General features: G+C 31.8%; 5 protein-coding genes across 6 annotated transcripts; 4 read left to right on the top strand and 1 right to left on the bottom strand.

Moving 5' to 3' along the window:
• The first annotated feature begins 221 nt into the window (after nt 1-221).
• LOC139097555 (neuropeptide-like protein 31) lies at nt 222-2015 on the top strand. Of its 2 annotated transcripts, none has more exons than XM_070649434.1 (4): nt 222-483; nt 1238-1264; nt 1708-1765; nt 1828-2015. In XM_070649434.1, the coding sequence occupies exons 1-4, from the start codon at nt 312-314 to the stop codon at nt 1895-1897; spliced, it is 327 nt and encodes a 108-aa protein (XP_070505535.1). In that variant the 5' UTR covers nt 222-311; the 3' UTR covers nt 1898-2015. The 2 variants fall into 2 exon arrangements, with proteins under 2 accessions (XP_070505535.1, XP_070505534.1); XM_070649433.1 differs by having other exon boundaries at nt 225-483; nt 1223-1264.
• A 1047-nt stretch (nt 2016-3062) lies between these two features.
• On the top strand, nt 3063-4107 carry LOC139097546 (RNA-binding protein squid-like). Its single transcript, XM_070649423.1, has 4 exons — nt 3063-3298; nt 3424-3462; nt 3815-3899; nt 3963-4107. The coding sequence occupies exons 1-4, from the start codon at nt 3127-3129 to the stop codon at nt 4018-4020; spliced, it is 354 nt and encodes a 117-aa protein (XP_070505524.1). The 5' UTR covers nt 3063-3126; the 3' UTR covers nt 4021-4107.
• A 970-nt stretch (nt 4108-5077) lies between these two features.
• LOC139097535 (nucleolin-like) lies at nt 5078-6232 on the top strand. The gene is made up of 3 exons (XM_070649412.1): nt 5078-5318; nt 5770-5835; nt 6014-6232. Exons 1-3 carry the CDS (start codon nt 5141-5143, stop codon nt 6121-6123), a joined length of 354 nt encoding a protein of 117 aa, XP_070505513.1. The 5' UTR covers nt 5078-5140; the 3' UTR covers nt 6124-6232.
• Nucleotides 6233-8582: 2350 nt separating this feature from the next.
• Nucleotides 8583-9944, top strand: LOC139097526 (neuropeptide-like protein 32). Its single transcript, XM_070649399.1, has 4 exons — nt 8583-8844; nt 9387-9419; nt 9675-9741; nt 9803-9944. Exons 1-4 carry the CDS (start codon nt 8664-8666, stop codon nt 9843-9845), a joined length of 324 nt encoding a protein of 107 aa, XP_070505500.1. The 5' UTR covers nt 8583-8663; the 3' UTR covers nt 9846-9944.
• Nucleotides 9945-10842: 898 nt separating this feature from the next.
• On the bottom strand, nt 10843-15682 carry Smg5 (Smg5 nonsense mediated mRNA decay factor). Its single transcript, XM_070649394.1, has 4 exons — nt 15431-15682; nt 12348-15163; nt 12109-12267; nt 10843-11722 (listed from the first exon to the last, which is right to left on the bottom strand). Exons 1-4 carry the CDS (start codon nt 15460-15462, stop codon nt 11484-11486), a joined length of 3246 nt encoding a protein of 1081 aa, XP_070505495.1. The 5' UTR covers nt 15463-15682; the 3' UTR covers nt 10843-11483.
• Between the last annotated feature and the right edge of the window lie 483 nt (nt 15683-16165).

Below are 16165 nucleotides of genomic sequence, written 5' to 3'. Positions count from 1 at the left end.
CAATAATGATTGTCACATGGGATACAAGACCGATTTACAGTTATTGGTTTTTCCTTCATGACGTCGATGCACTTAATTAATCAGTCCGGTTTATTAATAAGCCTTATTCTCTTCTCTCATCACCTTTCTTTAGTAGTTTATCACCTCCAATAGTTAAATTATTCATTATCTATCCGCTCTTTAGTGTTGTTTTTATCCAAGAGAGTATATAAGCACTGCTTGTTTTCAAAATTTACTCAGTCTCATTTAGTGTTTCAGACACGTTGTATAAACTTGTAACAGAAGAATCTTTAAAAACAAAAGAAATAAACATGAAGTTGTTTGTGGTCTTGGCATTGTTTGTTGCCATTTCATACGCAGTGCCCGTTGAGGAAGTCGATCAAAAACCAGAAGCTGAATCACCATTAACAGTTGTTGCTTTAGAAGCTGCTGATAGTTCTAATAATCAAAATAGTGATGTAGTGCGTCAAAAGAGACAATTCGGTTAGTGTCAACAAAAAAATATTTTGAGAATTTTGTGAATCAGAAACTTGAATTAAAAGTACTTGGATGATTTGTGTTGGAAGCTGTAATCATTTTGTAACTTTCTATGTTCTACATTATCAATGTTGTCCGTTTTACTTTCCTTTTGAAACTGCTTTTTATCTGAGCTGATGTGATAAAGGTTCGAAATGTAGAACATCAAGTGCTTTATAATTGTTTACTTGTATCTAAAGTAGTGGATAGCATCCTGTGTCCCGCCAAATTTATTTGTACATGTCAATGACAGTATGCCGCGAGTGGTTTCGGTCGTGGCATACCACCAAGGTTAATCATGGAAGATTAAAGGTTTTCTGCCACCTTAGCAGGTGAAGAGTCCATGAAAGCATACTGATCTTAAATGACATGAGGAAAAGTTAACCTTAAAAATTCCAAAAAACCAAGTTTATTGACGTCATTGCCAAAATATGTTCATATTTTTATCGAAAACCTTAAAAACAAGCTCAAAAATGCTTGCAAAACATTGTCACATTAATCTCCGATTCCAGCTATTGCAAAAGACAAATAGAAAACAGAGAAGATTCTTTGGAAATAGCACAAACAGCACTACCGGTTTTGTCTATAATTTGCATACAATAATCAAGTTTATGATTCATAGATTTCATTGATACGTAGTAAAAAATTTGTAAACAAAAAATTAATAATCATTCCTTCTTTGTTGTTTCTTCTTTTTTACAACAAGGACTATTTGGATTAGGTGGATTTGGAGGATATGGTGGATATGGTAAGGAAAATTTGTTAATTTTGAATTTTATTGAGTTCATTCAAGGAACTTTCTTATGAGTTTTGATTTAGAAGTTTAAGTTTGACTAAATTTGATTGATTTTTGATTTTAACAATCAAAAAAGTACAATCAATTCTCCAAACTTGTGTAAATGTTTTTGAAAGTATCACTTCCTTTGACCAAGTCAATGCCTTTAATTTTGAAAGTTTTGGACATTGCCAATGTCAATGCATTATTGCAAAATTATTGATTTATAGTAGAATGAATAATCGAAGAACAAACAGCAATATAAGTAGCTGTCATGACTCCCTAGTCATAATTTATTAGATTCTTTAATTTTTATTGCTGCGTTAAATCTCATAAGAGGATATAACAGTAAATTTTACCGCTTATCATTTATTTTTTTCTGAGTTCTAATCAATCATTTATCTCTTTATTTCCAGGAGGCTATGGAGGTTATGGACATGGCTATGGAGGACATGGTTATGGAGGATATGGAGGGTAAGCAATTGAATAATTTGATTTTGTTTCTCAAAGATATTAATTGAATCTTTTATCATTAGTCACCACCACCATCATCACGGACACCATCATCATCATCACGGCCATGGTCATGGTTACTACGGAAAATAAATATGCTGTTGCATCTTAAATAGAATTTAATTTTTGTTCATATACAAATCTTCCATCTTCCATTCAACCTGATGCTCAATAAAAACTGTTGATATTTATTATATTTATTTTGAAAGAATGCTGTCTTTTAATTCAATCAATTCAAGATTTAATCTAGATTAACTCAAACAACACAACGTGTTTGCTAGGGCACCGCTAAGTCGCAGTTTTTTCCGGTAAGATGCAAAGTTGCCCTGATATCATCCTGAGTACCACGAATGATTTTGATCCATTTCAAAGACGAATTGAGCGGTTTGCTGCTTGGGATAGTCATGAGTCATTCTGTCTGTTATTTTGGTCATCAAGCTTTGCGTCTTTTACAATAAATGCGAAATTTCAAATCAAGATTTTGAGAATAGATATCCACTCGTCATGCTTGATAGGATTGTATCCTAGTATGAGTAAAAGTTTGCATCATTATTTAAAGCATTTTCGCAAAAAATATTGACTAGCTGAATTTTCCAGAGTTCGAAATTTGAGTCTTGTGTCGTCATCTTTAAAAAAAGCTCGAGTCGACTTCGAGCTTTGAATTATTCTAAATTTTTTAAATCAGTAATCCTAGGAAAGCTTTGTCCTTTCATCGGAAAGCACTATTGTTCATCTTGAATAGAATCTTTTGTAAAATACCCTGCATACAAGTGTTTCTCAAACCTTTTAAAGTGCGACACGGTAATGCACATTTCTAGTGTAAATTTTGTGTGTCACCCTACTGTTCGCACCTAATTTGAAGCTTTTAGCGACCCTTGGTGTATCATTTGCTAAAGATTTTGCACACCACTCCAAAGTTTCATACAAGTTCATTGAAGCCAAAAATAATTCCAAACAATACATCAATCAAGGTTCTAAAGAAATAGCAACAACAAGATAATTATTTAACTGGAATTGAACATACGTACCACGTAAATATAATCTTCAGGAGTTTAAAAGAATTGAAGACAGGGTTTTTTCTTCTCTTCTGTTGCAACGATCATCTTGACTTAAAGTTTATTATGATCTACCCTGTTTCTAACACAGGATAATCATTTTGTATGATGTAAAAGAGTTAATTTTGATTCATTAGATTTATTTGTTACTTTTCAGGACTGTACTTATTCCACTATAAAAGAACTTTAAATTTTGGAGCATCTTTCAGTCACGCTTAGAATTTCAAGCTCATTGGATAAAGTTAAAGTGAAATTAAGTTAATAAATATGAAGTTTTTAATAATTTTGGCATTCTGTGCTGCCGTTGCATACACTCTTCCTGTTGAAGATGTTGGTCAGGATCAAGAAGTATCAGAACCACTTTTAGCTGTGGTTGAATTAGAAGGAGAGAATTCTGATTATGAAAGTGTTGATAGTGCAAGACCAAAGCGTCAGTATGGTTAGTGTCTTTAATCATTAGAGAATGTTGGATGTTGATGAAATCAGATTTTAATTTGGTGTATACAGTTTTGCAGCAAAAAGAGACATAAATATTAATAATTGCAACTTTTTTATATTAAACAGTTGGATATCCTAATCCACAATCGTTTGGTGGTGGATATGGTAAGTAATGCACATGATTATCTACGGCTTTTTGAATAGGAATCGTAGACTTTCGTAAAAGTCCTTATTAAGCTTTTGAATAGTGTCTATATCAGTGTTTTTCAAACTGTTTGATGCACATCTTGATGGTAATTCATGACCGAAGCTGCACATGTTATTCAGTTCATGGCATTTCCAAAGAATTTTGCCGGTTCTCTAGTATTTTACGACACACAGTTTGGACAACACTGATTAAAGTAATCACATCAAATGCACAGCGTCCTGACTCAATATAAGAAAAGCTTAAATCGCTCGAATTGAGAAAAATTTGAATGTATTTTATAATAATTTCATTTTAAATACAAAAATTAAGGACAACAAGGTTATGGAGGACAAGGTGGTTACGGACAAGGAGGATACGGGCAAGGTGGTTACGGAGGCGGATATGGAGGACAGGGGTAAGAGAATATAAATTTTTAAAATTGCAAAGCATTTTTCATTTAATCGTTTAATTCAAAAAGTGGATTTGGCGGCGGCGGACATCATCGTGGACATCACGGAGGTCATCATGGAAAATAATCAGCACATTTACCTTTTAGATTTTTCAAATTTCATTCTTGAATCTAAATAAAGTGTGCAAAAAGATTTAATTTTTAAAAATGAAAACTAATTGTGTTAGATTTTCAGGATGACTAAGTGTAAACTTAGAACTTCAGAGCAGCAAAACAAAGGAAGACTTTTAGAACGAGAGAAAAGGTGTGAATGTCAAGTGAATGTATAACCGGAATCTGAATTAATTTATAATTTTTTCGTGAGTCTTAAGAATTAATAACATTATACCGTTGGATATGGATGGGCTTTGCGTGATAATGAAATTTGAGAAGAAAGTTTGGGATTTGTATAGAATTTGAGGATTTGGATTTGGAATGGTTCACAAATTGCGATTATTGAAATTTAGATCCAGATGATCCTTATAATGGTCACCAAGATTAGACGTCACTTTTGAACAAACTCTATAAAGCTTTAGAATTTGAAAATGGATCGCTATCTGTCGTCATGGTTCCGTCAAGACAACTCCGTCCTACAGTTAATATGGCGAAATAATGGTTCCCAACATTCTGTGCTGTTCGGGAAACATTCTACTCGATATAAGAAAAAGCTCAAATTTCACAAGATCAAACCAAAAACTGTCACTTAAAGAACCATTGACAATGCACGGCCTTTTTATCTCTTTTGGTGTTTACAACTTTTAACAATAAAAGACACTTTTCTTAACAGCTGTTAAGTCTAAAAGCAAACAAAGGTGATTCCCATGTAGACTTATGTCAAAAAGTTTAAACTATTTCCTCCTAAAATTCCGCTGTCATTGGACTTAAGTATATTCAAGAATATAAATTAATTAAACTAGAATGAGAGTCGGACACGCGATGATAATCCTAGTTCATACAGGGGTTTTTCCTATTGACGCCGCTTCATTACAATGATCATTCCGGTTTTTGTACTTTTTACTTCTCTCCTCTCCGCTCTTTTTAGTACCGTTCTTTTGTATGATGTCACATTACTTGATACTTTATTATCTTCTTGGCTTCTCATCGCTTTACTCAATGAGAGTATATAAGATGTTTTTATTTTGTAGCTTTTTCAGTCATATTTTGAGTCTTGATCGTGCTGGAATAAAGTTATAAAATTTGTTAGAAAAATGAAGTTCTTAATTGTGTTGGCCTTATTGGTGGCTGTTGCATGTGCCCTTCCTGTTGAGGAAATTGGACAGAATCAAGAAAATGTAGAGGAACAAGAGCCAGTCGCTCTTGTCGATTTGGAAGCTGATGCATCTAACGATGAAGAAAGTGATGTAGCTCGTCCTAAACGTCAATTTGGTTAGTGTTAATTTTGTGAATTTTAAAAGGTTTCTGGACAAAGAATTCAATTCCGGGATCAAAATCAAGTGAAAAGTTGAGAATCTGATTAAGAATCAGGAATTAAAGAATCGTGAATTTTCAAGAAATACATGTTTTTCAAAAAGTCAATAGAAATATTCAAAACAAAGCTTTTCTCAAGAACTGTTCTTTTCAAGTCAAGAACATTAATAATCAATTGATAGGATTAGTTTGTTCATTAGTGTTACCTGATAGATGTTGCAAATGGAATTAGAAATTTGTTAGATTAATGTCCATGAAATAACCTTTTCTTCGTATTGAGAAGATCCCAGAAAGGTAGATGAACTTAAGAATTAAGAAATGTTGTGTTTAAAGTAACATCGGATAATGATCTTCTATACAACATTAGATTGTTCCTTTCTAATACTAATTTTTTTGTTGTCTTAATTAGGATTTGGATATCCTGGCGGTTATGGTGGTGGATATGGAGGCTATGGCGGATACGGAGGTGGATATGGTAAGTTACTTTTGAAATAATCATTTCAATCCATATTTCATGACACTGGCCGAATTTCGGTCAGATTTTAACCCAAATCCGGCTAAATTTCGGTCAGGTTTAGATGTCAAATTTGGCAAATTTAATTTTAAGTCATTCAGTCAATTCTAAATTCATTTTTTATTTCTTCATTTAATAGGAGGATATCCAGGAGGCTATGGTGGATATGGAGGTTATGGAGGCTATGGTGGTGGATATGGAGGACACCATCATCATCACCACGGACATCACGGATATTACGGAAAATAAGCAATCAATTCTGTGAATTTAAGCAATTTTCAAAAAATCTGTTCATCATTGAATCTCCATTCATTCTTATGTTTAATAAAAACTTATGATCTTTTTTCTTTATAAGAAAGTTTTGTTGTTTTTCTTCATTGTTTGTGCTTTTATAATCCTATGAGTTGTTAATTTAGATGTTTCAGAAATTAACGATTGAATTAAAAGGCTGATTAATTAATCAGAGTGATTAATACATAGAATTAGCATTTGAAAATAGGTGTAATTGTCGAACAGTTCTGTCCCTTTTAATTTCGAATGGTTCTTATTTTCGGAAACAAATTTAAATTTCAAATGAACGTTAATAATCTAAACGAAATCTATTAGATTATTATTTCGTGCAAGATTTTGCTTACAAACTAAATAATTGTAAAAAATTTAAGAAAAAGTCTAAAATAATGATCATTTAAGTTTTTCATTGTTTTTCAGTGTTTGTAAACAAACAATGAAGACCCAAAAATTTGGAATAATTTTTGAAAAAACTAACTTTAGGCTGATAAGTTTAGCTTTCTTCGATAACATAAAAACTTCAATGCATCTTAAATTGTTATCTTGATTTAAATGAAACATCAGCTCAAAATCATGAAAAACTAAAAATTTTAAAAGCCGATGTTTTTCAAGATGGCTTTTTTTCTGAAAAAATGATCATTATCAGTTCAAATTTGTTCGAATCGTCTCAACGTTCGCTTCTGAAAATCTTGTCCATTTTATCCCTAGTGACTGATATAACAAATTAATGTTTGATTGGACCAAAATCAGCCCTTTGATCCATGATCAGTTGTACAATCCCAAATTGTCCAAACTTATGTCTACGTATTTCATTAAAGCAGCATCAATTTCAAAGCTTTAACATATATAATGCACTTCTTTACAACGACATATGGCCATTATGAACAAATTTTTCTAATCCACGACACTTTGCTTTTGAATTTTTAACCATTAACAATAAAAATTTTCATCTTAATTAACCTCAATTTTCGAGTATTTTGCCTCATTTTTCTTAATTTCAGCTTAAAAATTCAGCACTTCATGACTGGGAGGGGACTTAAAAATTGTTATTTTTAGCGTTACGTAAACGCTCCCTTATGGATTAACGGATTAATAAATCATATTAAATATTATTGACTCAATAAATCAATAATTAGCATTATTCAAGGGAGGATGAGCACAACAGAATTACCTGTAAATTATTTACAGTTCACAACTGAACGTGAAGTCACTCAGCAAACAAGATGTAAAGTTATTTACTTAGACATATAATCAAATTGCTATTACTGTACTTAGATATGAATCATAATGTTTGTTACATCTTGTGTGCATGCACCTGCAATAAATATTAATCCTTTGTAATTGAACAATTGAATATGCTTAATTTTAGGTTTTAATTAGCAATTATGATTGAAATTGATTGGGCTTGCAAGATTAATTAGAATATAAATTTGATAATTTTCAGGAAGATTTAATTAAATGTTTAGCTGAGACTGTCTAATAGAGTGGTGATTAATTGTTAAGTATTATCTAACCATATTCCATCAATCTCGGAATTTTAATATGTAAATGTCACCGAGTTAGACTATATCATTGTTGTCCAAACTGTGTGACATAGCATACCTTGATAGTAAGCCATAGCCGAAACCGCACACGACATGCAGTACATGACATCTTTCGTTCGTTCTATTAGCTGGATCATTTGTTACTTTAGCGGCGCATGGCAGTTCCGGAAAATTTCGACAGCACAATAGAGTGCCGCGGCACAAAGTCTGAACAAAACTGGTCTTTACGAAAATAATCTTAATATATTAGACACAGAATCTAGAAGAAAGCACCGATGGACGTTCAGTGATCTCACTTGAGTAATTAATAGATAATTTCTTGTTAGATTCGAATTCTCTTTACATGCTTCTACATTTTTGGATATTGGACTTATTCCAATACATACAGTCCGAAATGCTTTCCCGCCATTTTGTTTTCCTCGACTTTTCCAGAAAATTCCAATTTTATTCGAGTAAGATCTCCTCATATTAGTTAAATTTCTGATGCATTACTCAGCTTTTGCACACGAAACGCATGTCGACTTCAATCTTTGATACCATTAACACCAAATCTCCCAACAGCTGTTTAAACCAAAAGTATTCACAGGTGATTCCCATGACGATTCATTCAGTGAGAACCAATTTATTCAAAAATACTACGATCATTAAGAACCGCCGGAATTTTTATTGATTCAATAAGAATTTGAAATGAGCATGCCAAAATACAATCCTTAGATCCAAAAATGTACAGTCAGGGGTTTTCCCTCTCAGCGATCATTTCAGATAATCATTTTTGTTTCTCTTTTTTCTTCGTTTCAGGACTAATCACGTGTTTTTATAAGTTGATACATTAGAACAATCCATTCAGAAAGAGAGTATATAAGCACTGCTTGTTTTGTAGCATTTTCAGTCTTGCTTTGTGTTTCAAACACGTTGGATACAAATTTAAAGTGAAAAATCAATCAAAGTTTAAGAAAGATGAAGTTCTTAATTGTCTTGGCATTAGTTGCTGCTGTCGCATACGCCCTTCCAGTTGAGGAAATCGGGCAAAATCAAGAAAATGTAGAGGAACAAGAGCCTGTTGCTCTTGTCGATTTGGAAGCTGAAGTATCTGAAGATGATGGAAGTGATGTTGCTCGTGCTAAACGTCAATTTGGTGGTTAGTGTCTAAATTTTTAGGGAGTTAAGTTAGAAAATTGGCAAGAAATCTGCCTTTTTAGAAATTCAGACCAAATTAATTGTTGTTTTGAATTTAAATTGATTAAAAAATGTCAAATGTGTGTTAGACACAAGCTAAGCTAACACGTGAAAGAATTAACATATTGTTAAGTCAGCAAAGTTGCAAAATATTAAAAGTCGTGAAAATTCAAATTAAAGAAATGCGGAATTAATTGAGAATGTTGGAGAAGATTCAATAAAATTAAGAAGTTGAAGTGTTGAAAATTTAAATTTCCAAAATTGAAGAAATTTAGAATCAAAATTCATACAAATTCAGAATTGTTTGATGAAGATCTTAATCACACTCAAAAATAAATTGTGTGAGCTCGAAGTCTATTGACCCGATTTTTGATAGAAAAGTCTACTCGACTCCACACAACAACTCGAAAACAACTTCAATTTCTAATATTAAATTTTGGGCAGAATTTTGAACATTTTAATTCATTTCTATCAATAATTGATCTAAAATTAATGTTTTCTTAGGATATGGAGGTTATGGAGGATATGGTGGCTACGGTAAGAACTTTTATATTTATTTTTACATTCGCTAATTGCTGTTTAAAGAACCTTTAGTAACAAAGAGTTAGTTCAGTGTTAGTAAAATTTGACTAATTATCAATCTCAGATGTAGATCTGAGTAAACTTTATGTCTACTAACAATTATTAGCTGCGAATAACCCTAGTACTGAATCTCAATGATCTGAATGTCTAAAGATTCTTATTTTTATTTAATTCAAATCAAATCAATAATTATTATCAATAATTTTTCAGGAGGATACGGTCGAGGTTATGGTGGATATGGAGGTGGATACGGCGGATATGGAGGTGGATACGGAGGGTAAGCTACTCATAAACATTCTAAATTGTTCAAAATAATAAATTTTTCGTTTATTTTATAGTCACCATCACCACCACAGAGGCCATGGTCATTGGGGAAAATAAGCATCCACACCCCAATATAATTTAAGTAACCACTGTACATCATTGAATTTGTCATTTACCATTCATTTAAATACCTAATAAAAACTTGTTGATCTTCTATTTTTTTAGTTTTTATTTTAAAAGAGAAAAATGTTTTGTCATTTAGTCTGTTTACGCTTTCAGGGTGACTAAGTGTGCATTCCTTAAAATTAATAAACAAGAACTTTTTCAAGGTTAGAAAAGGTTTTGTTAGAATTATTAATTCTACATCTAGAATTGTAAATCGAATGATGGAGAATTGTTCTATGAGATACTCTAAATCGGAAATTCCTGACTTAAATTCTATTTCCTGATCAAAATCCAATTTTCAAACCCACCATAAAGTCGAGGCAAATTAAGGCTTTCATTCGAATTATCCAGTCCTATGTATGCAACATTATTGCACGGGGCACGTTTCATGGTTTCGGTTCGACATCCCTTTGGCAAAATAACCTATTTGAAGGTCCTTTGATTCCAAAAAAGTATGAACTAATCAAAAATTGTTGTGGGAAAAGAATTAAAATATTATTTTTTTATTCATTTAATTCTGTCAACAAGTCAAGCGTTTGAATCTTTCGATTTGTTGAAAATTTAATTTAGACTGACTATTATTGGATATTGACTCTTTCAGGACTTTATTGACATCATGCTGTCGACACCAAAGTTAATTCTAAATCAGTGATAAGCAACCTGTGTGACACGGAACACTACTGTGTCGTAACAACATGTTGGAAATGACATGTGCGTGCCATATGCCGTATGGCGTGTGCGGTTTCGGTCTAGACTTACGACCAAGGTGTGCCACGAATAATGAAAGGTTGACCATCACTGTTCTAAAGCGTAAATAATCTCAAAAGTTATTAATTATTAAAATCTTACGGATGTTGGTCTAAGGAACAAGACTTTAAATTCATACCGTACCTAAAATTCATAATAAACGAATCTGAAATATAGAATGAGGTGCAAAAAGCTTATAAAATTTGCTTCAATTTGCGTTTTATTGTTCACTTCATATTGTATTACATATTGGAAAGAAAGAGACACATTTTTTAAGCTTCTGTAGACAAAAGATTAATATTTTTGTTGTTGTAGACTGAGAACTAATGCATCCAAAATAATATAAAAATAATAAAGAATTAGGATAAATTTTGACATAAGAAATAATAAAAAAATTAATAAAAATTTTGATTATAATCCTTCTCATTTCTATCATTTGAGTCTGTTCTAATTGTTGGGGAGGCATCTTGCATATTAATTTGATTAGAATAGAAAGTTTTGTTTTTTGTTGTGAAATTTGATGTAAGCAGGAATAATTTCTTATCAACATCGATGAATTGGTTTCTTGGACAATTATTATCGATAAAATATCGAATTTTGCTAATCAAAGCTTTTAAATAAACAACATCCATACACAATCATCGAATTCGTTTACACAAACATTACTTGGTATTTAATTTTTTTAACTTTTGATAGAAATTTTCCCTTTTTTTGAGTTTTTATTTCGCGGACATCACCCATGGTTTTTTATGAAACTTCTGTTGTCTCACGAAGAATGATTTTTCACCATTTCCAAAGAATTAGATTTTCCATTTTTTCATTCGTTTCAAATCCGATCCCAATTCACTTCTTATATTTCGAATAAAATCGTACAATCTGATCATACTTGATAGGAATTGATTGTAATATTCCAGCACGATTTATGCAGCTTGGTGTATCATTGTATTTCTTACGATCTGAGTCCAAATTGTCGCCAGTCAAAAGAGTCAAAACTGGCAAGTCACTTCCACTGTCGGCTGAGTGATTTGAAACAATAAAGTTTGCAAATGGAACGATGTTCATAAAGACTGTATCATCGCGTTCTGAATTTGAAAAATGTCACAGAAAATGTATTAATAAATTTGCACTTAAAATGTTCAAAAGTATTACAATAGAAATAATAAGCGAAGTATAAGCATGGTCAAACGTGACTCATGTTTTAGCGAAAGAGGAAATGCCACAAAATATTTGAAAAATTAGAATTTTGAAGCAATGACGATATTTAGTTTGTTCCCCCAAAAATTGTTAAGGATTACGTAAAAAGCCACACTTTGAATAAATTTAACATTAACATGCATCAATGATTTGAAAAACTGTGGCGCATATGTTATCCTCAAAAATATCAAACATCCAATTTTTGAGCACACGTCAAACACAAATAACCAGTTGATATGCGTTTTAAAAATATAATAATTAAAAGATCACTCACCTAGCTTCGATGGAACTTTCAAAAGCGGCATTTGAAGGAATTCTGATTCACGTTGTGTTCTCATAAAGCGATTGCCTTTTTGGAATTCTGATTCAAGCCATTTAATTGCATTGCGAGCACCTTCCTTGGTCTTTTTTATTCCATCCAAATCTTGCAAAACTGTGAATCGAGAATTAAATTAAATCATGCGATTAAAATTAAATCTTAGGATTAAATTGATAGTCAAGCATGTCACTTACCAGCTTTAGGTATTAATACAACGAACTTCTTGCTCTTAACAAGATGTTTGACGACATACAAATATTCGGAGAGGGATTTAGTATCCAACATCAAATAGGGAGTTAAGTTAGTATTGACAGGCTTTGAGCGAGACTCCAATGTCTGGACTTCATTTTTCAGCCACAATTTTCCTAATTTTCCCATCATTTCTGCCTTGTTCTGTTCTGATTTTTTCAAATCTTGTTCATCATTCGATTCAGTTACTTTATTCCTCAAATATCCTTTACGATTAATTTGATGAGACTTTTCAAGCGATGGATATTCTTCAACATCTTGACTGTTGCTGTTTTGAGAATGAGTTTTAATGGATAGACGTTCAAAACGTTCACATTCTGAGTATGACTGCTTCTTATCGCCACGATCACGATTTCTATTCCGACGATCTCGACGTTTTCTTCCACGTCGTTCCTTGCGATCATCACGATACTTCCTGTGACGTTCTCCACGACGACTTCTTCTCTTACGTTCAATAAAAACACGTGAACGAGCACAGAAGCTATAATTAAACTTCTTAACTTTACATAAATGAAATCCAAAATCAACAATCTTGAAATTCCTTAATACAATGTCTTCTTCTGGTGTTAATTGGAGCTTATAGTTCAAATTCCAATCAATTGGTTGTTGCAATTCCTCAAATAATGGAAACTTCTTAAAAATGATATCCTCACTTGTTGCAATTTGATGACGAATGTCGAATAGATGCCTCAAATTTTCACGGACATTTTTATACTTAAGCATTGACCGATCAAAGTAGATTTTCCTTGTGAAAATGTCAATGTTAAGAAAATTGATCAATTTCATGATTTTTTGATTGACAAATTCAGGATTACTGCGATAACATCCAAGCATAATGTCATTATTAAGATGTAACCAATCAAACAGGATCTTCAAGCTTTGCATCCAGCCTGAATTTTCTTCATTAAATTTCAGGATTAAATTTGGATCAACTTTTGTGTACTTTTTCTTATATTTCATTTTCAGCAACTTCATTACTTCCGCTTCTATTTGATTATCATCATCTCTAAAGACAATCTTTTCATCTTCAATGACAATATCATCATTAGTTCCATTAAGCTCATCTAATTCATCAAATTTCAAATGATGCTTATCCACAACATTATTATAAACAATTTCCTCATTTTCTATGACAATATCCTCGCCATCGCTTTCATGCTGCATATCATTATTGAAATCATTATCAGACAAATCATCATGATCTTCCTCTTCAGACGAGAACCTAATATCATCATATTCATCATACGAATCAAAATTACTGTTCATTGATTCCAAATCACTATTGCTGTCATCATCATCGCTAATTAATGATTCTGATTCGGATTCATCTTCTGTGCTTGTTTCAGAAACACCACGACGCTTTCTACGACGTCGATTATGATTATTGACATGAGTGTTGTTGTTGTTATTGTTGCCGTCTTGAATTGATGGACGCTTAACAATTTTAACTTGTCCAGGCTGTGAAGCTTCAGATGATGTCAATTGTGACAAATGATTACTTCCTGAACCGTCTTTTTGACTGTTGCCACTTCCATTCTTTTCAATTCCAGAATCTTTTGGATTTGTGCTTGGAAGTTTTCCACGAAAATTATCTCGAACTTTCTTAATCTGTCTATCAAATTCATGGAAATGTCTGTTATATGCTTCACAAAATTCCATATTTTGCTGTTTATGATCCTCGATATATTCATCAATTTTCTCAATAACTGCCTCGACGATTTTGGAACAGAATGCAACCAGAAAAGCATTTAAGCTGTGAACTTTCTGTGAGTTATTCATTTTTAATTTAAATAGACACAACATAAAGATGGATGTTAATTGAAATGTAGCATCAGCTTGTGAATTTCGACGACATTTCATCAAATAGTCATTAAAATTCATCAATACACTGCAGCAGATTGCATTAAAATCAGAAATGTCTTTATCATAAAATAATATGTCGATAAGGAGTGTGACTTGCATCATAAAATCCTTAATATTAAATCCATCACTACTTGGTACAACATTTTCTAAAGCTTCATTATTCTGCTGAAAAACACGACTAACATTTGCTTCACTTAATTCAACTGGATTAGTTGAGCACAATGAGTACAAATAATGAAAGATGGAATTTAATTCATAATTCTCTCCAGCCAAAAGTGTTCCAAGTTGATTGTGAGGCATGCCATTCTTCGGATTAAATTTGAATGCTTCATAATAGTAATTAGCAGCTTGTTGCTTGTCAAAGCTCGCAAACACGTCTTTTTCACCAAATTTAAATTCAATACAATAACGATGAAGATCTCCAAGACATATTAAAAAGCTATGAATTGTTTCCAATGCATGATTAGTCTCGTTGACAGTATAAATTTCCTTTTCCGATTTCTTCTCAAAAGCATTAGCACCGTTGGCAATAATGCTAAAATCAATGATATAGCGAATATCAAGATTAAATGTGTCTTCAAATTTAAGGATTAATGTTTTATAATGATTTATGCCTTCACGAATAAAGTTGCTTAATAGCAGGACTTCTGAATGACACAAATCAATATCCCTCTTCTTCCATAATTTCTTTGATGTTGATATTGGATCGTAATAAACTTTGCGCCATAAAATGTCTCGAGTCTTCTTTCCAATGTTTTCAAAGTCTTCCAATAATATAGATTCAATTAACACTACAAGTTTCTTACGCAAAGCTGTCGTATTTTCACTGAATAATGATGTTATAGATGATGATTTACTCCTTTGATCATCCAGTGACTTAACTAGTTGAGATACGCTCCTATTAAAATAAGAAAATAATATCATTAATAATTGTCATTTTTGTATTATTTTTCTTGTCTGGATCTTTTGTAACTTTGCGAAATAAACAAACGTGTTTTAACGCATATAAAAAAAGTTATACAGAAAACAATTTACGTCATTAATTTATCGATGTCGTCATTATAATCAGCATACATTTTCTGCAGTTTCTTTTTAAATCTAATTATATTATTTCCAAATATGGATGCTCATGATAAGCTAAAATGTGCAAATTGTAATCACTTACTTTGTTTTTATCTTCAAATCTGAATTTTCCATTTTTGTCCGATGATTTCCTCAATTTTCCATCACTTTGATCAGGAGATTAATTGTTTCTTTTTTACTTGCTGATTTGCAAATGCTTTGAACATTGTTTTCCGCTTAATTATAGTAGATTTATATCTTTTTTGCAAAGTTCTCGAACGATTTTTTTTCTTTTCTTTCACAAAATTTCACAATCTTTTGGCAACTTTTTTTCCCTCGGAATATGCTGACTGCGATTTTAAATTTATTTTGACCGTTTTTCTTAAACACACTCTGTACTCGATTGATACACCTAATCTTTCGACTTCTAAAATTATTATGCAATGTCACATATGTTTTCGATGTGGTCGTGTGAAAAATCAGTTTCATATGAGATGTTATGAGATTTTTAAGGAAGAAATTAGTTTTCTCGTTAACGTATTCTTTATTTTAAAAAAAATCAAGTAGCCAAATTTTGAAAATTTGAATTCCAAAAAAACCGTTATTTGAATAAATTCTCAATTAAGATATTCCTGGCCGATACATTAACATTTTTTGTTTTGACTTGATTTTTACTGAAAAGAATATTTTTACTTCCTGTGTAAATTAATTAAATATCCTGAAATTAAATAAAACTGAAATTTTTCCAAATTGTTCATAGAAATTTCCCCTAAATTTTATAAATTCAAATAAAAGTTCCGTTAAAGATCAGGTCATTAACGGTTTTCGGCAATAAAAA

This window comes from Chironomus tepperi, unplaced genomic scaffold (genome assembly GCF_022539635.2).
Source record: "Chironomus tepperi strain 1889 unplaced genomic scaffold, CSIRO-AGI_Ctep_v1 contig_424, whole genome shotgun sequence".
Classification (NCBI taxonomy): domain Eukaryota; kingdom Metazoa; phylum Arthropoda; class Insecta; order Diptera; family Chironomidae; genus Chironomus; species Chironomus tepperi.
Note: the sequence above shows the minus strand (reverse complement) of the source record. Positions and strands in the feature narration are given on the sequence as shown.

Bases quoted from the DNA above. Each gene is read 5' to 3' on its own strand.
- LOC139097526 (XM_070649399.1), top strand. From the start codon at position 8,664: ATGAAGTTCTTAATTGTCTTGGCATTAGTTGCTGCTGTCGCATACGCC. The intron at 9,420-9,674 runs GTAAGAACTTTT...ATAATTTTTCAG, and splicing joins TGGAGGATATGGTGGCTACG to GAGGATACGGTCGAGGTTAT. The intron at 9,742-9,802 runs GTAAGCTACTCA...TTTATTTTATAG, and splicing joins TATGGAGGTGGATACGGAGG to TCACCATCACCACCACAGAG.
- LOC139097555 (XM_070649433.1), top strand. From the start codon at position 312: ATGAAGTTGTTTGTGGTCTTGGCATTGTTTGTTGCCATTTCATACGCA. The intron at 484-1,222 runs GTTAGTGTCAAC...TTTTACAACAAG, and splicing joins GCGTCAAAAGAGACAATTCG to GACTATTTGGATTAGGTGGA. The intron at 1,265-1,707 runs GTAAGGAAAATT...CTTTATTTCCAG, and splicing joins TGGAGGATATGGTGGATATG to GAGGCTATGGAGGTTATGGA.
- LOC139097535 (XM_070649412.1), top strand. From the start codon at position 5,141: ATGAAGTTCTTAATTGTGTTGGCCTTATTGGTGGCTGTTGCATGTGCC. The intron at 5,319-5,769 runs GTTAGTGTTAAT...TGTCTTAATTAG, and splicing joins TCGTCCTAAACGTCAATTTG to GATTTGGATATCCTGGCGGT. The intron at 5,836-6,013 runs GTAAGTTACTTT...TTCATTTAATAG, and splicing joins CGGATACGGAGGTGGATATG to GAGGATATCCAGGAGGCTAT.
- Smg5 (XM_070649394.1), bottom strand. From the start codon at position 15,462: ATGGAAAATTCAGATTTGAAGATAAAAACAAA. The intron at 15,164-15,430 runs GTAAGTGATTAC...TTATTTTAATAG, and splicing joins GATTTGAAGATAAAAACAAA to GAGCGTATCTCAACTAGTTA. The intron at 11,723-12,108 runs GTGAGTGATCTT...TTTCAAATTCAG, and splicing joins GAAAGTTCCATCGAAGCTAG to AACGCGATGATACAGTCTTT.
- LOC139097546 (XM_070649423.1), top strand. From the start codon at position 3,127: ATGAAGTTTTTAATAATTTTGGCATTCTGTGCTGCCGTTGCATACACT. The intron at 3,463-3,814 runs GTAAGTAATGCA...ACAAAAATTAAG, and splicing joins ATCGTTTGGTGGTGGATATG to GACAACAAGGTTATGGAGGA. The intron at 3,900-3,962 runs GTAAGAGAATAT...TAATTCAAAAAG, and splicing joins GGCGGATATGGAGGACAGGG to TGGATTTGGCGGCGGCGGAC.